Source organism: Mus caroli, chromosome 5 (assembly GCF_900094665.2).
Source record: "Mus caroli chromosome 5, CAROLI_EIJ_v1.1, whole genome shotgun sequence".
NCBI classification, from domain to species: Eukaryota; Metazoa; Chordata; class Mammalia; order Rodentia; family Muridae; genus Mus; species Mus caroli.
The window spans coordinates 130,404,650-130,424,921 of record NC_034574.1 but is presented as its reverse complement, the minus strand read 5'-3'; the positions used below and the strand labels follow the sequence as shown (position 1 = coordinate 130,424,921).

The 20,272-nt window shown below is 50.9% G+C and overlaps 3 protein-coding genes and 2 pseudogenes across 4 annotated transcripts in view; 3 read left to right on the top strand and 2 right to left on the bottom strand.

Annotated features, from left to right (window-relative positions):
• Positions 1-1,500, bottom strand: part of LOC110294096 — a 3,439-nt pseudogene extending 1,939 nt beyond the window's left edge.
• The window catches only part of Fbxo24 (F-box protein 24), a 13,100-nt gene extending 8,735 nt beyond the window's left edge, over positions 1-4,365 (top strand). For both annotated transcript variants that reach the window (XM_021161925.2, XM_021161926.1), the window contains exons 9-10: positions 3,201-3,371; positions 3,910-4,365. In XM_021161925.2, the coding sequence (XP_021017584.1) occupies positions 3,201-3,371; positions 3,910-4,272 (534 nt within the window). In that variant the 3' untranslated portion in view covers positions 4,273-4,365. The remainder of the gene's footprint in view (positions 1-3,200; positions 3,372-3,909) is intronic.
• Positions 4,366-5,475: 1,110 nt separating this feature from the next.
• On the top strand, positions 5,476-11,662 carry Pcolce (procollagen C-endopeptidase enhancer). The gene is made up of 9 exons (XM_021162583.2): positions 5,476-5,781; positions 6,516-6,624; positions 7,881-8,139; positions 8,951-9,075; positions 9,473-9,609; positions 9,903-10,183; positions 10,985-11,062; positions 11,158-11,328; positions 11,450-11,662. Exons 1-9 carry the CDS (start codon positions 5,690-5,692, stop codon positions 11,602-11,604), a joined length of 1,407 nt encoding a protein of 468 aa, XP_021018242.1. The 5' UTR covers positions 5,476-5,689; the 3' UTR covers positions 11,605-11,662.
• Positions 11,663-14,461: 2,799 nt separating this feature from the next.
• On the bottom strand, positions 14,462-15,956 carry LOC110294976 (annotated as a pseudogene).
• Positions 15,957-16,053: 97 nt separating this feature from the next.
• On the top strand, positions 16,054-19,890 carry Mospd3 (motile sperm domain containing 3). Its single transcript, XM_021162969.1, has 6 exons — positions 16,054-16,116; positions 16,565-16,837; positions 17,061-17,136; positions 17,290-17,519; positions 19,410-19,574; positions 19,668-19,890. The coding sequence occupies exons 2-6, from the start codon at positions 16,633-16,635 to the stop codon at positions 19,697-19,699; spliced, it is 708 nt and encodes a 235-aa protein (XP_021018628.1). The 5' UTR covers positions 16,054-16,116; positions 16,565-16,632; the 3' UTR covers positions 19,700-19,890.
• The last annotated feature ends 382 nt before the right edge of the window (positions 19,891-20,272 follow it).

Here is a 20,272-nt window from a genome sequence, read left to right as displayed (position 1 = left end):
TGCCCCTGCCCCTGCCCCTGCCCCTGCCCCTGCCCCTGCCCCTGCCCCTGCCCCTGCCCCTGCCCCTGCCTCTGCCTCCCAAGTGCTGGGCTTAAAGGCATGTACCACTGCAGGGCCCTGGTTCACACTTGTAATCTTAGTACTAGGTAGAGGCAGGGAAATTGGAATTCAAGGTCATTTGGCTCCATACAGAATTCAAGGCCAGCCTCTGGAATATAGGAGTCTCAACAAGAGAGAGAGTAGCAGGTAGAGAGAAGAGAACAAAAGACTAGTTAGATGAGAACAGAGAGTGTCCGCTGGAAACCACTGGGCTCTGAGGCAGTGTCTTAGTGGGCACAAATATGGGTGGAATGATTCAGAAAGGAGACATTGCAGAGTTTACAGGTCCTGGAATAGATGGCAGTCATTCACAGGTGACACACACCTGCCTGTAAGTGTGCAGAATCCAAGAATGCAAACCGCACCAGGATGCCATGGAGGGGTGGCAGCACACGAGACAAGGTTCTGGCAGCACACATGGAAAGAAGAGCCACAGTAGGAGTTGCTTTAGGGGGAAGGAGACGTAACGCAAATTCAGACTTTTTGCAGTGAGAGTAAAACACTGATCTGGAAGTGTCCCTATGACAAGCCGGTTCCAGGCTGTACAACAAAACCCAAGGCAGAGAGGCAGATGCAGGCAGTGCCCATGGCTGCCACAGAGGATTGAGAAGGATATCCTGAGCCAGGGATAGAAGGCTTGCCTAGCGTGCATGGACCCTGAGTTTCATCCCTGGCACTAGCAAACCCAGGCCCAGTGGTGCGTGACCATAAGCCCAGCATGTGGTCTGTGGAGACAGGAAGAGCATAAACTGAAGACCATCGTCAGCTACACAGTGAGTTCTAGGCCAGCCAGGCTACATGTGAGCTGTCTTAGTCGCTGCTCTAGTGCTGTGGAGAGCAAGGCAACTCTTAGGAAAGAAAGCTTATGTGCAGTTTTGGAGTTCACGACTGGCATGGTGGTGCTGGAGGTCACGCCTTTTCGTTCTTTCTTTTTTATGGTTACAATAGACGTTTATTTAAAGTGTGACATAGGTAGAATAAATCATTCTTAAATTGTGATTTGGGTTGAAATAACTTTGTGAAAGTATGGTGAGACCAGGCACACCCACAGATCTTCACTAAAAGACCACTCCTGGCCCACTCTTCTCTCTCCTTTCTTTCCCGAATAACCTCTTTTAGATAGGGTTCAAGCTAGAATTTGTCCTCCTCATATTTTGTCCACTGATCCTTAGGCAAGATCTGATGCCTCATAGTCAGGTCCAGGGCTCTCTTAATTCGAAACATCCTGTCATTAAAAAGGTCCCCAGGAAGCCTTCTTATGGCTTCTTTTACATCTTCAGTTTCATGTAGTATATCATCTCGCATTAACCCCAGTTTATTGAATCCTGCAGCATTATAATACCACTTTCGAAAACCATCCAGCCACTTGCTTGAAGCTGAAACAGCAGATCGGCCTGCCATTTTGACCTAAAAGTGAGGTCACACCTTTTAGTTCTTTATTTGTCCTCAAACTTGCCACTCCCCGGTGACTAAGCACTCAAATATATGAGCCTATGGGGCAGGTCTCACTCAAACCACCACAGGACCCCATCCCAAAATAAAGAGCTATGGAGATGGTTATCAGGAAAAACAGCACTTGCTACCAAGCCTGATGATCTGAGTTCAGTCTCTGGGACCCCCCCCCCCCATGGTGGAAGGAGAAAACTGATATGCAGTTATCCCGTGGGTGCTGTGGCACATGTGCATCACACAAAACCTATGAAACTATAAACTAAGCAAACAAGAACTATGAAGTAATACAACCCACTTAATCACCTCGTTTATTAAAAACACATAATGTTTAATCAGGCCAGAGGGAAGGGGAAAAGATCCATTTTTTTTTAAAGTTTTATTTATTTTATGTGTGTGAGTATATCGTTGCTGTCTCTAGACACACCACTAGAGGGCATAGGATTCCATTACAGATGGTTGTGAGCCACCATGTGGTTGCCAAGATTTGAACTCAGGACCTTTGGAAGATCAGTCAGTGCTCTTTTTTTTTTTAAAGACTTATTTATTATTATAAGTAAGGACATTGTAACTGTCTTTAGACACACCAGAAGAGGGTGTCAGATCTCATTACCAATGGTTGTGAGCCACCCTGTGGTTGCTGGGATTTGAACTCAATATCTTCAGAAGAGCAGTCAGTGCTCTTAACCACTGAGTCATCCTTCCAGCCCCCCAAAAGCCAGCCAGCATTACACTGAGCTTAGAACCAGCCTGGTTATGTATCAAGTCTGTGTCTCAAAATGAAAAGTGAAAAATGAGTTGCGGACGCACTTGAGTAAGAGAGTGCTCGTCTGGCACCCAGGAGACTAGATTCAATCCCAGTACTGCTTGTAAAACTGTTTATTTAGGGAAACAATAAAGGCCATCTTAGCACAGGGCTTGCTTTGCTAGTAAGAGGATCTGAATTTGATTCCCAGAAATCATGTGCTGGGTTGGTTTGCTTGTTGGTTTGTTGGTTTGTTTGTTTGTTTGTTTTAAAAAGCCAGGCACAGTAGTGCATGATGACAGTCCCAGCCACGGGGAGGCGGAGGAGTCTCCAGGTTGTCTCAGAGTCCCGATAGACTAGGCCTTTAGCATAACAGCTACAGTTGCCCCTCTGAACACCACACACGTATGTTCACCTGTGTCTGTACCATAGAACAGCCATAGAGAAGTTAGTAGTTCGTGGTACGCTTTCCAGTTGGATTTTTGGAGACAAACTCTCACTGTGTAACCTGATTTGGACTGGAAGTCACTTTAATCCCTCTGCATCCTCATGCCTGGTTGACCTTTTAATTGTTCCTTGCTTGGTATTTTGTATTTTTACTCTGTGTGTGTGTGTGTGCACATGCAAGGATGCATGTGTGTGTGCAAACATGTGTGCAGGTTCCCCGGCAACTGGTCCTGTCCTGGGGAGTTGAGTGCCCCGTAGCCTCTGGGAGGCTTTGTGTGCACAGGAATGGACAGATAGCTGTCAGCTTGCAGGGCAGGGTGAACTTTCTGGGACAGGACCTGCTTTTCCTCCAGCTCCCAAGACTGCACTCTGCCCCAAGCCTTCCATTCAGCCTTTCTCCAACCTGGGGTCCCCACTTCCCACCTTAACCCCCCTGGCCATGTTGTCTGTCCGTTCTCAGGTTCATTATCTGCAACGCCCCATCGCCCTGTGGTGTGGCCTCAACCATTCCTTGGTGCTGAGTCAGACCTCGGATTTCAGCAAGGAGCTGCTGGGGTGCGGCTGTGGGGCCGGAGGCCGTCTTCCTGGCTGGCCCAAGGGGAGCGCCTCCTTCGTCAAGCTGCACATCAAGGTCAGAGCAGGGTCAAGCAAGCGGGCAGGCCTCAGGGAGGGTAGAACACTAGAGCCAGGTGGACCACGGGACTTAACCTCCCTTCTCTCCAAAGTCTTTAAAAGAATTGTGGGAAGGGAGTTATGCCACAGTGTGCCAGTGGAGGGCAGGGGACAACCCGTAAGATTTAGTTCTTTCACTGCTTCATATTGGGCACCAAGCATGGCCGCAGTAGATTCTCACTGTGGAGCCCAGGCTGGTCTAGCTTTTCCTGGTTTTCCTGTGTCCCCGTGCCGAGCTGATAGCTGTGACCCCTGTAAGGGATCCATTGGTTCCATCTCCCCTGTACTGCGAAGTCTCCCTTCTTGCACCACACTTCTTGCCGCTTTCTCCTTAGCTGACCCCATGGCTCTATCCAAGTTCACATGGAACATAGCAAGCTGAAGCTCACTTGCTGGCCAGGGCCTGTCTGAGAGGGGTCAGCATAGCATCAGGGTTAAGTCGGCTTCCTGGAAGCAGTGTTAAGCCTCGCTCAGCTCCACCCCTTCTCTCCTCTAAGGTCCCTTTGTGTGCCTGCTCCCTCTGCTCCACCAGAGAGTGTCTCTATATGCTGTCCAGCCACGACATCGAACAGTGCCCTGTCTATCGAGACCTGCCAGCCAGCAGGGTGGGGGGGAGCCCTGAACCTAGCCAGGGGGCTGGAGCCCCCCAAGACCCTGGGGGAACAGCCCAGGCCTGTGAGGAGTACCTCAGCCAGATCCACAGTTGCCCCACATTGCAGGACCGAATGGAGAAGATGAAGGAGATTGTGGGCTGGATGCCCTTGATGGCTGCCCAGAAAGATTTCTTCTGGGAGGCACTGGACATGTTGCAGAGGGCTGCTGGAGGGGCTGGCCCAGACACCTCGACTCCTGAGAGCTGAACCCCTCTTCCTAGCCTTTCCTCCTGAAGGAAATTGAGCCCTGGGCTAGAGCTGAGAAGAGATGGAGTGTCAGAGAACACTGTGTGTACATGGGTGGGGGGGGGGGGGGGGGCTGTGGGGAGCAGCGCTGCGTATTCGAGGGGAGGGGAGGGACTTCTTATAAATGTGCAGGGGGCTGCCCTGGAGGAGCCCCCAACCTGACTATCATGAGTGAGAAATTTGATGGACAGTAGAATAAAAGGCTAAAGCTAAGCCTGTTTCAAAACCCTGGGGCAGAGCAGGGTCATGGAGGGGTGGCCTGGGATGGAGGGAGGCCTGGCTGGTGAGGGGGTCTTACTGAGGAAGTGCCAGCACCCCCAGCTCACCTTCTCCTTCTCACTCCAGAAGCCCCACTTTGTGATGTGGAGGTCAGGCCTGGGCTTGTGAAATAACTCGGACGACAGACACACCTTACTTCCCACTTTGAAGCCTCTGTTGGGTCTGTTGGTTTTGTTTGTGACAGAGCCTCACTGTGTGGCCCAGGCTGACCTCTTTAATCATGCGCACGCTGACTCCATTTCCAAAGAGCTAGGATTTCAGGTGTGCCTCCGTTATACCTGCGCCAAACCTGCAATCTGATCGTCACTTCTGGGGTACCTCACCCCTAGCCCACAGTCCCGTGGAATCAGCATCCCATCCTCTTCTCTCTCCCATCCTTTCCCTTACTTTTTGCTCCGTCCCCTCTTTGCCCAGGGACAGGGACACTCCACACCCCACCCCCCTTAACCCTTCTGTACCTTAAAATAGTTGGAAGAAAAAATAAGGAGTCAGAAAGCCACTTTGCTTGGCCTGATCTGGTCCAGTGTTAAGGGGAGGTCCTAAGTATGTGCAGAAGCGCCTGGGGAAGGGGGTGCAGACCTGTAATCCCAGCACGTGGGAAGCTGAGGCAGAAAGATCGAAAGCTCCGACTAGCCAGTGCGTCATGGCAAGCCTGTCTTAAGCAACAAGAACCATCCGGAAGTGTGCAGTGGGACAGTGGATAGCCAAGAGACTTGGGGACATCCTCTCTAGATGCGGAGAAAGCAACAGGTGAAGAGGGGTCCAGCCTGCACCTGAAAGTCTCCAGCAAACGCCAGGTCCCCAGGCAAAGGACAGAGGGCAGTGGCACATGACTAGATGTGTTCCCAGCATTCTCTGGTCAATTAATATATGTCCAAGACCTAGAGAGGCCTCTGAAGGGACTCAAGCACTGTCCCAGCTGTCTCCCTGTCCCGCCTCCCCTGCTGCCCGCCCAGTTGGCCAGTCCCCACGCCCACACACCCGGGGCTGCTTCATCTGGTCCTGATTATCCTGCTGCTGCTGCTGCTGCTGCTGCTGCTGTTGCTGCTGCTGCTGCTGCTGAACTCAGCTGCTACTTCCAGCACTTCCGCCCTACACAATGCTGCCTGCTGCCCTAACCTCCCTTCTGGGGCCATTCCTTTTGGCCTGGGTGCTGCCTCTTGCCCGAGGCCAGACCCCCAACTACACGAGGTAGGTCTCATATCTTTCAGATGGCTTCCAGAGGAAGCTTCAGAATGCTTGTGAGTCCTGGGAGGGCTGTGCCTGTGGGTCTTGCAAGCTCTTCTGCTAGCAAATCCCTTTTCCTCTTCAGATTCATATCCTCCCTGTCTTCTGCAAGGCCACACTGGTCTGTAACTTCCACTGTTCCCACTCCTTCACTACCGTTCTTCTGCCCTTTGCCCCTCCATGGAGCTTGAACCCAGAAAGCCAAGACCTTGACCTTGTCTATTAGCTGACATTCAGGAACTGAGATTGGGGGAAGGGTGGCAAGCAGAAAGTCGTCAGGTACTGGTCCTTAGCCAGGAGCACGGCAGCAGGGCAAAGGTGGGAGCCCCTAGCTGTGTGTCCACTGTTGCTTTCCTCATCTCTCTTGCCCCCTCCCCCTCGTGGCCTCGTGGCTTGTCACATCTGGAAGTAGTTAGGCGGCTCCTGTCCTTGACTGCCAGGCAGGACAGGGGGGGGGGGTAGAGGAGGTTAGGGGGACTGAGAAGGATTCCCGGAATTCCTGGCAGCGTGGGGGTGGAGCCTCTAGGGGATGGAGAGACAAGGCGGTTGCCTAGCCCCACTTTCCGTGGTCCTTGGGCCGGAGTCTCCAGTCAGCAGGCTGGGGCTTCTCCAACACCGTCTTCCCATATTGCCGCGGCTTGCCCTGCTCATGAACCATCTCTTCAGTGGTTCTGCCTGACACCTCCTCTGTCCTCCAGACCTGTGTTCCTGTGCGGAGGGGACGTGACCGGGGAGTCAGGTTACGTGGCAAGTGAGGGTTTCCCCAACCTCTACCCCCCAAACAAGAAGTGCATCTGGACAATTACGGTGAGAAGGCCCCTCTGGTCCCCATTGCTCTTCATCAGTCTCCCAAGCCAAACCTTCACAGCCCAGGGATACCGTCCCACCACCGGGCATCACCTCGGGAAACCCTCTTTTCCTCTTTGGTCCAAGGGCGTCAGGCCCCATGGTAACATGTTCTGAAGCACCTCCAACCTTCCTCCTCTTGGTCCAATCCCACTACCGGGAACCGAGCCCTGGGACTTTGGCATACTAGGCCAGAACTCTACCACTGAGGTCCATCTCTTTTATTCATTTAGGTTTGTTTTTGTGGTTTGTTTGTTTGGTTGGTTGGTTTTGGTTTTTTGAGACAGGGTTTCTCTGTGTAGCCCTGGCTGTCCTGGAACTCACTCTGTAGACCAGGCTGGCCTCGAACTCAGAAATTCAACTGCCTCCGCCTCCAAGTGCTGGGATTAAAGGCGTGCGCCACCACGCCCAGCCCGGCCGGTGGTTGTTTTTAATGTGTTTGTTGGGCATGAGTTTGCACACGCGTGCGTGCATTTATGCAGAGGTCAGAGCAGGTGTTCCAGAGGTGTACCGTTCTCCACCCTATTTTCTTGAGACAAAGCCTCTCACTAAATCTAAAGCTAGTATGAGAGCCAGCAAGCCCCAGTGATCCTCCTGTCTGCCTCCCAGTGGGCTTAGGGTTCAAGGCATATGTGTGGAGACTTCAATGCAGCCTTTTATGTGGGTTCTGGGGGATTTGATCTTGAATAAGCACTTTTACCCACTGAGCCATCTCCCTAGATCGCTTCCCCTTTTATTTTTGAAACATGGTCTCTGTAAATTATGGGTCTTGACATTTATGGTCCTCCTGCCTCTGTTTCCCAAATAGCTGGGATCCCAGGCACACACCACCACTTCTGGAGCTGAGCCCTAAGTTTTTGGAGGCAGGATCTCACTGTGTAGCTTAGGTTGGCCTTGAACTTTGAGGCAATCCTATCAGCACAATAAACCCTGGAATCACAGGTGTGAGCCGCCATACCTAGTTTAAGCCTTAGATTTTTTATGGAAAAAACAAAAAACAAAAACGCTGAGACTCCATCCCTAATTTGCTCCTGTTCTCTCCCTCCAGAGACCACAAGGCAGGAGCAGAGCCCAGGCCCCTTGTGTTGCATTGGCCAGGGGGCCTTTCCAGTTATGGCTATTTCTCTGCCTAGGAAGTACTTGGGGGAGGGGGAGATGCCCACGGTCAGGGTTGTTTGGGGCCTGATTTTGCGGGACCCTCATTCCCCTTTTTTCAGGTGCCCGAGGGCCAGACTGTGTCCCTGTCCTTCCGAGTCTTCGATATGGAGCTCCACCCTTCCTGCCGCTACGATGCTCTGGAGGTTTTTGCTGGCTCTGGCACCTCAGGCCAGCGACTTGGACGCTTCTGCGGCACCTTCAGGCCTGCACCTGTAGTCGCACCTGGCAACCAAGTGACTTTAAGGATGACAACTGACGAGGGCACCGGGGGACGAGGCTTCCTGCTCTGGTACAGCGGCCGGGCCACTTCAGGCACTGGTGAGTATCTTCGCCTCCTCTTTCCCCTCTCCTGACCCCACCCCGGTTCAGGTCCCCACCCCTGCCCTAACTTTGATCCTCCCCAGATTACTCCCAAGAGTTAGGGCCACCACTACTCCCTTTCTTCTCACTAACCGCCCCTTCAGTCCCTCCTCCTGGTCTTCTCTCCCCCTCCCGCTCCCACCTACCCCTCTTCCAGGGCCTCCCCCAGGTGCGAGGCGGAAATGGGTCATGGACCCGCGGGTGGAATGGGCGGCCTGGGGTTACTGGGACGGTGAGTAACTGCCCGCCCCCCTCCGCAATCGGGCTCCTCTGACAGGAGTAAGGGGGCACCTTGAAGCTGGGGGACAAGGATTCCCTCACTGGAGCCCCCTATACCCAGCTCTGGGATCCCGATTGCGGTCCCATCACCCCCTCCCGGCAGCACAAGTCTCTCTGGAAATGTTTCAGGCTGAGACCTCAACAGAGGGGAGGGCACCCTCACCACGTGAGAGCTCTCTAGCCTGCTGAAGAGGATTCTTCTGCTTGGCCGGGATGGAGAGATGGGATCTCCTAGGGGAAGAGGCGTGGTGTGGCGGTGGGCTGGGGAGGGGCCAGGAGGGATCCATTCATCTTCTCCTCTCTGTTGGCCATCCCAGTCCCATATTCCCAGGCGTTTGGTAACTCGCTCTTTCTACTGTTTCCCCTTGTGTCCCCTCATCTTGAGACCCAGACTTCCTAGCGGCCTGCCAGAGCTCCCGGTCTAGAGCTCTCTCCTAGCTGACAGAGGGTCTCTACCGCCCCCCACCCCGTCCCTCTCTCCCTTTCTCAGAGCACCAGTTTTGTGGGGGGCGGATGGAGAAGGCGCAGGGAACCTTGACCACGCCCAACTGGCCTGAGTCGGATTACCCACCAGGCATCAGCTGTTCCTGGCACATCATTGCACCCTCAGACCAGGTACTGACCTTCTTACCTAGGCTGCCCACTAGGTGCCCAGGCAACATCCTTAAAAGCACACGAACAGCAAAACCTTATTGAACTTCTGTGTCCTGATCCCTGAGCCTGTCCTGGTAGAGAACAAAACCAGACCCATCTTACATGAAAGCAAAAAATGATAAAAGTGTGTGATGCTACTGGGGTGGAGTTCTCCAAAGGATGCTCCCTGTAGAGTATAGGTGTGTGTGTGTGTGTGTGTGTGTAAGATCCCCAGGCTACCAGTGTGCAAACACTAGAGGGAACAAGGGGACTCACTATTAGTGCTACTTCCAAGTATCCCTAATGCTGAAAAAAGTGCAGGACACACTATTCGGTCCTCCTTGGCCTGTCCTGCTACGTAGCCTAATGCCTCTACCAGGTGATCATGCTAACCTTTGGGAAGTTTGATGTGGAGCCTGACACGTACTGCCGATATGACTCTGTCAGTGTGTTTAACGGAGCTGTGAGTGACGACTCAAAGAGGCTGGGGAAATTTTGCGGAGACAAGGCCCCTAGGTGAGTGATCGTTTTGATGGGCAGTTTTGGAGCTAACTCTGCATCTCTGTGTGAAAGACTGGGGGGAGGCGCAGCTGACCAGGCAAGATCTGAGCTCTAGGATCCCAAACTACTGGTCAGAACAAGTGTAGGAGGTAGCCAAGGTTTAGCGTATCCTCTGGAGTCTGCAGAGCTTGTGGGGGTGGGGGAGATTCTAATGTCAGAGGACTGGTTTATTAAGCTTGGCCAGTGGGGACAGAACAGAGTGCCGAGTCTACCTGACACCTCAGCAAATGCTCCTCTGCCCACTGCAGCCCCATCTCTTCTGAAGGGAATGAGCTCCTGGTCCAGTTTGTATCGGATCTCAGTGTCACCGCAGATGGCTTCTCAGCCTCCTACAGGACCCTGCCACGGGATGCTGTAGAAAAGGAGTCAGCCCTGAGTCCAGGGGAGGATGTACAGCGTGGTCCCCAGTCCCGCTCTGACCCTAAGACAGGAACTGGGCCCAAAGCCAAACCACCCACTAAACCTAAATCCCAACCTGCAGAGACACTAGAGGCTTCCCCTGCTACCCAGGCAACTCCAGTGGCCCCAGGTAAGTGTGAGAAGGTAGAAGAAGGTACTGAAGAGATGGCTCGGTGGTGAAGAGCTCAAAATCATCTGTAACTCCACACATACATGCAAAACACCATATAAATAAAAGAAAAAGAAAGTGAAAGAAGGGGATTGGCTAAAGGAAGCACTATTCATCCATCCATCCACCCATCCATTCGTTCGTTCATTCATTCATTCATCCATCTACTCATTCATCCATCCACCACATCCATTCATTCATCTATCCACTCATCAGTCCATCCATCTATCCACCCATCTGTTCTTCTATCCATCCATCCACTCATCCATCTATTCATCCATCCATCCATCCAGCACTCACTGGTGCCTGCTTCCTGTCAATGTCTGGGACTAGTGTTGGGAAGCATCGCTGGGTAGAACTCTGGGTTTACATCCATACAGCTGTTGTAATTTCAGATGTGATTAGGGAAAGCAGGGTTTGCCTAGAGTCTCCCAATGAGGGCTGAGGGCATATGCTCAGAAGTAGAGCATTTCTAAAATTCTCCCAATAAGGGGCTGGAAGCTAAGCTAACTGTAGAGTGCCTGCTCCAGGATCCTCTAGTGAGGTTCTGAGGTGTGACTCAGTGGCAAGGTGCTGGCTTGCGTAGAATCCCCCAGTGAGGGCCAAAGGGTGTGGCTCAGCTGCAGAGCCCCTGGCCAGCATGCACCAGACTCGGTTTCCATGTCTAGTGCTGCAAATAAAGGACTAGATAGGCTGACATGAGGAGAATGGGCCTGCCTGCTAGGGAGGCCACCCTCCACAGACAGCATTGTCTCTTCCTAGCTGCCCCCAGCATCACCTGCCCAAAGCAGTACAAGCGGTCAGGCACCTTGCAGAGCAACTTCTGTTCCAGTAGCCTAGGTAAGACTCTCTCCTGCCCTTCTGACTTCCTGTACTCTCACCGGAGCCCAGTCCTAGCACCTGACTCTTCACCTCTCACCGACATCTTGCTACAGTGGTGACAGGAACAGTGAAGACCATGGTCCGGGGCCCCGGGGAAGGCCTCACTGTCACTGTCAGTCTCCTTGGTGTCTACAAAACCGGAGGACTGGACCTGCCCTCTCCGCCCAGTGGCACCTCTCTGAAGTTGTATGTGCCCTGCAGGCAGATGCCCCCCATGAAGAAAGGTAAGGCACATGGGAAATGGGGTGGGTGTTGAGCACACTGAAGGTGTGCAGCTGTAAAGTCTGACCAAGAAGATACGTTGACAGGCCTTGATAACTTGAGCTCTCCCCTCCTCCTCCTCAGGAGCCAGTTATCTGCTGATGGGTCAGGTGGAAGAAAACAGAGGCCCCATCCTTCCTCCAGAGAGCTTCGTGGTTCTCTACAAGCCCAACCAGGACCAGATCCTCAATAACCTAAGCAAGAGGAAGTGTCCCTCCCAACCTAGGACAGCTGCCTGATGTCCTAGCCAGATACAGCCTCAGAGCTTATCCAAATAAATGTTCCTTGACTCAGGAAGGGATGGTGTCTGAGGTTCTATGTGTGGTGGGGGTGGGAGGCACATCTTGGATTTCAGAGTACTCTTTCCTTTGAGTGGCACTAAAGACTGACTGAACTCGGGAACTTACTGGAGAGATAGATGGCTCAGTGGTTAAGAGCACCGACCGCTAGGCTCCTGAGTTCAAATCCCAGCAACCACATGGTGGCTCACAACCATCCGTAATGAGATCTGACGCCCTCTTCAGGTGTGTCTGAAGACAGCCACAGTGTACTTAGATATAATACTAAATAAATAAAAAGTGAAGACACTGTGGCTGTCTTCAGACGCACCAGAAGAGGGCATCAGATCCCATTACGGATGGTTGTGAGCCACCATGTGGTTGCTGGGAATTGAACTCAGGACCTCTGGAAGAGCAGTCAGTGCTCTTAACCTCTGAGCCATCTCTCTAGCCCCACTGAACAATATCTTAAACATTCAGAATACTCTTAATATATGATAGGGGCCAGATGGCGGTGGTGGCGCACGCCTCTAATCCCAACACTCAGGAGGCAGATGGATCTCTGTGTTTGAGGTCAACCTGGTCTACAGAGGGTGTCCAGGACAGCCAGGACTACACAGAAACCAACCCTGTCTGAGAAAACAAAGAAACAGGAACATACAGTAGGGGCATGCAAGATGGTTCGGCAAGGAAAGGTGCCTGCTGACAAGTCCATAAACCTCAATTCACAGTGTAAAAGGAGAGAGCTCTCTCTTTTTTCTGTGTATATATGTGTACATATGTGTTTAGAGCCACCCTTGAGTGTTATCCTCAAAAATCACCATCCACCTCTTGTTTCTTTTAATATGTGTGTGTGTGTGTGTGTCAAAGAGGCCAAAAGAGGGTGTTGGATCCTCTGGAGTTGGGGTTACAGGTGATTTGTGAGCTGCCTAACATAGCTGCTTAGGTCCCCTAGAAGAGCAACAAGACAAGCCCTCTTAGCCACTGAACCATCCCTCCAGCTCCACCCAGTCCTCCCTGCCACCTTTCAGAAACAGAGCTGGCCACTAAGCTTCAGGAGTTTCTCCACAGGACTATAAAACGTACCGCTAGGCTCCACGTTTTTGTTTAAGGATTAGATCACGGGTTCTTGTGCTTGCAAACATTCCTTCTCTGGGTCAGATCTACTTCAAGATTCTGCCGTTCCCTCCAACTGGAATTCTTTCCCATAGATACATTTTGGATTCCTTCCTGAGTCTGATTAGATCTCTGCTCAAAGTTCATCTAATTCATTCCTTTGTTCTGGCCAAATGGCATATTATCATTTTTAAAATGTTTTTCATTTTGTGTGTGTGTGTGTTCGCGCGTGCACACGTGCGTGCACTGTTGCTGTCTTCAGACACACCAGAAGAGAGCATGAGATACCACTACTGATGGTTGTGAGCCACCATGTGGTTGCTTCGAATTAAACTCAAGACCTCGGGAAGATCGAAGAGCAGTCAATGCTCTTAACCTCTGAACCTCCAGCCCCAGATTACCTTTTAAGTACTGAAAATATGACAGAAAACAAATGTCCCTGGTTTTGGAGAAGACATTCTCCGGAGGAGAGATGAACAGAATATGACATCAAATATCAAGAGACGTGCAAAAAAAGCAAGGCTGGGGCTGATGGCTCATGGACTGGAGAGATGGTTCAGCGGTTAAGAGCACTGCTCTCCCAGAGGTTCTAAATTCGTTTTTCCACAACCATCTATACTGGGATCTGATGCGCTCTTCTTGCATGCAGGTGTACCTACAGACAGAGTGCTCATATACATATAAATAAATAAACCTTTAAAAAAAAAAGGAAGAAAGAGAGAGAAAGACAGACAGACAGTGGTGGTGCACTCCTTTAATCTCAGTACTCAAGAAGCAGAGACAGGTGGATCGAAGCCTGGTCTACAGCCAGGGCTAGTCTTGAAAAATAAAGAAACAAAATAAGCAAACAAAACCAAGCAAAAGCATGATAAATCAGTTGTCAGGGAAGTCTTTCCGATAAAAACAACTCAATTTTTTTTTACATTTATTATTTACTTATTATTTTTGGTTTTCTAAAACGGTTTCTCCGTGTAGCACAGGCTGTCCTGGAACTTTCTTTGTAGGCAGATCCACCTTCTTCTGCCTCCCGAGGGCTGGAATTAAAGGCGTGCACCACCACACCTAGCTTTACAGTTATCCATTGAGGTGCACACATCCACACTTCCGCATATGTGCATGTGCGTGTATACACACAGCTCTGCTCTCATGGAGGTTGGTTCTTCCCTCCCACCAAGTGAGCCCTGAAGATGCAACTCAGGTCTTTAGGCTCCACACAAACACCTTTACCACGTGAAACCATCTTGCAGGTCCAATGTTGTTGGTTTTGATTTTATTTTGTTTTGAGATAGGGTCTCACTATACCCCGTGGCTGGCCTCAAACTCACCTGCCTTTGCCTCCAGATTGCTATAATTTGAGGTGTGTGCAACCATATCTCTCCCCACCTCCAATGTTTGTGGTTTTTGAGACAAGACTTCACTATATGGCCTTGGCTGGCCTAGAACTCCCTTTGTGTAACAGACCAGGTGAGTTTCAAACTTGTGGCAATCCCACCTGTACCTACTGGAACTACAGGACTGTGCCTGACTACTTTTGGTAGTTTTCTTTTCCTTTTTGCTTTTCTGTCTTTTTTCTAATCATGTTAATTACAGATAATTATGAGTTTTACAGAAATAAATTGATCAATTTGTATATAAAACGTGTATAAATGTATTTTGGTCACAATCACCTCCACTGTATCTCTTCTCCCCTATCACCTTCCCCTTTCCAACTTGTTCTGCTTGCTTTTTTTTTTTTTTTTCCTATGAATGACACTTTATTCAGTCATTTTCTTTACAAAGAAACTCTGGAAATTCAAAATTAACATCCTTGCCTGTGAGCTTCTTGTATTCACCAGAAAAAGTTTCAACCTTGTGTTCCACGTTGTTCTGCTGTGCTTTCTCTAAGTGAACTTTTATGAGCCAGCTGCCATCCAGTTTCACACGGATCCTCTTACCCACAATTTCACTTGGGAAGACTAAGTCCTTAAGGATGGCATCGTGCACTGCTGTCAGGGTGCGGCTTCTGGGGCGCTTCTGCTTATTTTTCGTACAGCTTTTCCGGGTTGGCTTGGGCAGAATTCTCCTCTGAGCAATGAGAACTACGTGCTTCTCACTGAACTTTTTCTCTAATTCACGAACTACCCGGACTTGGATTTTCTGGAAAGATTTAAGCTGAGGAACTGGTACAAAAATTATGATAGCTTTCCGACCACCACCAACTTCAATTTCCTTGGCTGTGGTGATGTTGCGTTCCCGCAGCTGCACCTTGAGATCGGAGTTCATCTCCAGCTCGAGCACGCCTGAGAGATGCCAGACTCGAACTCGTCATTCTCGCCATTGGGCTTCATGATCTTGGCGCTGAACATGAGCTTGAGCTGAACATGGCTTCGTCCTGACGGAGCGCCGGCTTAGAAAAAGCTCTCCTGCTTTCTTGGTGGTTGCTGTACAGGTTTTGGATTAACCAGTAAATTTTATTGAGGTTGCTTCCACGAGCATAGGCAATTTAATAATGGTATCCCAACGAAGAAAATGTCTCTCCCTTCTTAGCAACTATTACGTACCTATAGGGGTAGAGCCTTGTAGTAGGCACATCTTTAGTATCGAATGTTTTCTCTACATGTATATGACCCACGTATTGTCAGAGGCCAAATGAGGGCGTTCGATTCCCAGAAACTGGAGTTATAGGTGGTTATGAATCACTATGTCAATGCTGGAAGCGAACCTGGGTCCGAACCCTTCAGCACTTCCCCTCTTATTAAAAAAAAAAAAAAGTGTAACTGAAGCAGATTAAGATTCCTGCCTCATCCAGTTCTGCTTATTGATTACTGACTTAGTCATACGTTTTTCAGGCCCATACAGGTAGGAAAGAAAAGCGAAATGAATTTTAAAAAAAAAATCTACTAACGGATGGCCTCTAAATAACCAGATAAACAAACGCTAGGTCGTTGCTCAGTCCCGCCTCTCGCTCTTACTCTCAGACAGAGAAGGAACCCAGGACACATAAAATTCTTACCAAGGCCGGGCGTGGTGGCGCACGCCTTTAATCCCAGCACTCGGGAGGCAGAGGCAGGCGGATTTCTGAGTTCGAGGCCAGCCTGGTCTACAAAGTGAGCTCCAGGACAGCCAGGGCTATACAGAGAAACCCTGTCTCGAAAAACCAAAAAAAAAAAAAAATTCTTACCAAGATCAAGCCAATCAGTGGTGCCAAAGGAGGCGTGTTTGGTCTTTGAAGAGCACCAATCAGCGAACATTGGGGCGGAAGGGATTCAGCACCCACCAATAAGAGAGGCCGTACGGCGGAAGTGCATAAAGGAACTCTCGGGAAGATGGCGCCCTTAACTTGGGCACAAGTTAACCGGAGGAAACTTTGACCGCGAGGTGATTATCACAGTACAAGCGGCTGTTCACAGGCGGAATCCCGGGCAGAGCACATGCCGAGCTCAAGGAAAGGGGTTGGGGACACAATTCGGTGACCTGGAGGTCAGGGATTCTCAAGAGAGCGGAGTCCGTCAGGAGACCGGAGCGGGAAGACCCGGAAAAGGCGTGGTCAGAAAAAGGGCGGGTTTACTGCGCCCCAAACCGGAAGAGCCGGATTGGGAAGCGACGAGGCGGGACGGACTTTAGCCAAGTGGGCGTGGCCACTGCGGTGCGGTTTGGGGGCGGGGCCTATAGGAACCTGGGGCCCAGCTGGCAGGAGAGGAGGTTTGGGAACCGGGGCCCGGGGCTGTAGGATCCACATCTAGCGGGGTTCCAAGGCAGCGGTGACATCAGGCCTCGCTCTGCTCATGATCTCACCCTGTCCTCTTTTCATCCCTCGCGTCACTAGCCCTAAACTCTAAGACCCTCTTGTCCTCCTGAGCTCTGCCCTCGGATGTCCGACCGCCCAGAGCCTGCATGCGCCGTGGGGCGCCCCAGGACCAGGAGCTGGTGGGTCCGGGGGCCCCTGGGCGGGGGTCCCGGGGCTCCCCTCCTTCCTCAGGACCCGTTGTCCCGGTGCTGGTCTTTCCCCCGGATCTAGTATTCAGGGCGGACCAGAGAAGTGGACCCCGGCAGCTGCTGACCCTCTACAACCCCACGGGAACTGCGCTTCGCTTCCGAGGTGAAGAAACGGGCGCCTTAGAGCTAGGGCTCTGGGGGTTGGTAGCAGGATATGGGAAGACTGTGTGGGCTGGAGGAATTAATCAAGAGGCAAGATGCCTAGCTTTGGGTCTGAAAAAAAAAAAAATCATGTCCATCTCCGGGGTTGCTGACATGAGGGGCCCCGGTGGAGCACTATTAAGTAAAGCTTGCCTAAGATCTCTTCGCGTATCTTTATCTGACAGTTCTGTGCACAGCACCTGCCAAATACACGGTATTCGATGCAGAGGGATATGTGAAGCCTCAGTCCTGCATTGACATGTGAGTGGGGAGGTTGGGGAAGCAGCCAGGCACCACAGCTACCTGTTGTCTTTTCTCCAGCTGACTGCAGTCACTCTGGGAAAAGTTTCTGGGGAGGAGATCTGGATTTACTTGGTTGGTTGCCTCTCACTTCCTTTCCTCCCAATGGCTCAGTGTGATACGGCACGTGGCCCCCGTCCCCAGCCACTATGACGTCCAGGACAGATTCCGCATTGAGCTATCTGAGGAGGGGACTGAGGGACGAGTGGTTGGAAGAAAAGACATCACCTCTGTTCTTCGAGCCCCAGCGTACCCCCTGGAGCTTCAGGGACATTCTGAGCCAACGCCCAGCCCAGGGCCTCCTGCGTGGACAGGACTGACCCCAGCCAGACATCTTCAGGAGAGTGAGTTGAACAGAGTCTTTGTGTGTGTGTGTTTGTGGTAATGTGTATGTGTATTGTGTGAGTATATGCATGTGGGTCCTTATGCATGGACTTGAGTACATGTGCAGTCTCTTCTCACCCTTAGTTGTTTTGAGACAGGCTCTCTCACTGAACCTAATATACATTCATTTGTAGGCTGGATGGCCGGTGCAGAATCTAGAGTCCACCACCTGCCTCCACCACCCAAACACTGGGATTCTAGGCATACACTTCCATGCCCAGTTTTAAGCATGTTCTGGAGAACTGAACTCAGATCTCCATGCTTGCATGGCCAGCCCTTTTTCTGAATGAGTCATCTCTCCACGGGTCTTGGTTTTCTGCAGTACTGGGCATTGGCCTTGTACCTGAGGCCTACCAAGTACCAAGTACTGTACTGCTGAGCAGTAACCCCAGCCCTGCGCTGGGGACTCCTGTAGGGAGAGAAGACGCAGTAGCAATACCCTAGAAATAAACTAAATGGGGTTTGAAGAAGTCTCTGGGTTCAGGGGTGTGTGTGTGTGTGTGTGTGTGTGTGTGTGTGTGTATAGATAATCCTGCTTGAGGTTTTTTATCAGGTGTGAGGAAGAAGACTGCAGTTGTCCTGGTTTCTAACTTCTAATCAGAGGGACAAATTCTTCTCCAGCTCCAACTGCAGTGTCTTTTCTCAGGTGCCAGCTATGTTCAATGAAAAACCTGTACTGAGCTTGTTCTTTCTCTCTTTTTTAAAGAATTTACTTATTTATTATATATATATATAAAACGAGACACATCAGAAGAGGACATCAGACCCCATTACAGATGGTTGTGAGCCACCATGTGGTTGCTGGGAATTGAACCAGGACCTCTGGAAGAACAGTCAGCTCTGGTATGCTGGATATGAGAGATACAGAGGTCCCTTCCTGTCATCCCAGGACACTGAGAACATAGTATAGAAGGCAGGAGGAAGTGGGGACCAAAGGACAGAGCTTCTTGTGGCTTCAGGAACAGAGGCACCAAGGAGAAGAGAACATTCCCAGGGTACCCTTAGAAGGCAATAGGATGTAAACACAAAGACATGACGGCACAGGCCTGGGGTAGCACCACATGGGGGTTTGCAAGCAAGGAAGGAGGGTTGCAGGTTCAAAGCCAGCCTGGGCTACGTAGGAACACTTAGAAAAACAGCTGGATGAGAATGTTGAGGAGAAAGTCCAGTTGGTAAAGAACAGGGACCGGAATTCAGTCCCCAGCACTGATGACATGGTAGCAATTTGTTTGTAATTCCAGTTCTGAGGATGCAGAGTCAGACAGATCCTTGGTGCTGGCTAAGCAGTCGGCCAGTCTAACAGGCAAGTCCAGGTTCCACTGAGAGACCCAGTTCCTCAAACACAGGTTAGATGGCACCTGAGGCCTCTCTACATAGCACATGTACATGTACCCACCCACCCACTCATCCATATACACACTCAAGAAAGAGAACCAAAGCTGGATATGGTGTTGCACACCTGTAATCCCAGCACTTGGGAGGGAGAGGCAGGAGGATCAGAAATTCAAAACCCAGTTCTTTTGTTTTTGTTTTGAGACAGGGTTTCTCTGTATAGCCCTGGCTGTCCTGGAACTCACTCTGTAGACCAGGATGGCCTTGAATTCAGAAACCCGCCTGCCTCTGCCTCCCAAGTGCTGGGATTAAAGGCGTGTGCCACCACGCCCAGCTCAAGACCCGTTCTGGGATACATAATGAGTTTGTGGCCATCTTAGGCTACATGCATGTGACTCCCTGTTTCTAAATACATAAATAGTACGTGAATCAACCCCAACAACGTAGTTTCATCTTTCTTGTCCTTCCTGATCCCTGAGAGACCGTGGTCCCCAGTGCTCATCATCCTCCTTTTGCAGATGCCCCCCAGCAGCTGGCCACCAGCTCCTTCCTGCTCTTCTTGCTGGCAGGCGTCATCTCTGTGGCCTTCCTGCTCCTGCCACTGCAGGATGAACTTGGCAGCCAGCTGCCTCAAGTCCTGCACGTGTCCCTGGGACAGAAGCTGGTTGCGGCCTACGTCTTAGGTGAGCACAGTGGAGGAGTATGGGGCCCTCTTCCGGAGAAAGGACAGGAAGAGGAAGGCTCCTACATGGACTCTCTGTCTCTTCCACCTTCAGGCCTCCTCACCATGGTGCTCCTCCGGACCTGAGCTCGCATCTGAACCCACCTCACCCACGCTCTTCCTCGCAGGCAGGGACCTAAGGCAGCCACTGTGATGTTTGTACCTTGCTCCCCCTCCCTCCCTTCTGCCCATCCATTGATTGTCAGCCTCCCCACAGCAGGCACCTGGGATTTATACTCATTTTCCAAGTTGATTAAAATACATTTTAAAAATCAAAATGAGAAACGTAGGATGCTTATCCCAAACTTACTTTTTCTTTTTCTAATGGTGTGTGTGTGTGCGTGCGCGTGCGTGTCTATGCATATGCATGTGCGTGCGTGCGTATGTATGTATGTATGTATGTATGTATTTATGCATGTACTCGCACATAAGAGTGCACACCAGGGGGCTGGAGAGATAGCTCAGCCGTTAAGAGCACTGACTGCTCTTCCAAAGGTCCTGAGTTCAATCCCCAGCAACCACATGGTGGCTCACAACCATCTGTAATGAGATCTGACTCCCTCTTCTAGAGTGTCAGAAGACAGCTACAGTGTACTTACATATAATAAATAAATAAATCCTAAAAAAAGAAAAAAGAGTGCACACCAGAGGTCAGAAGAC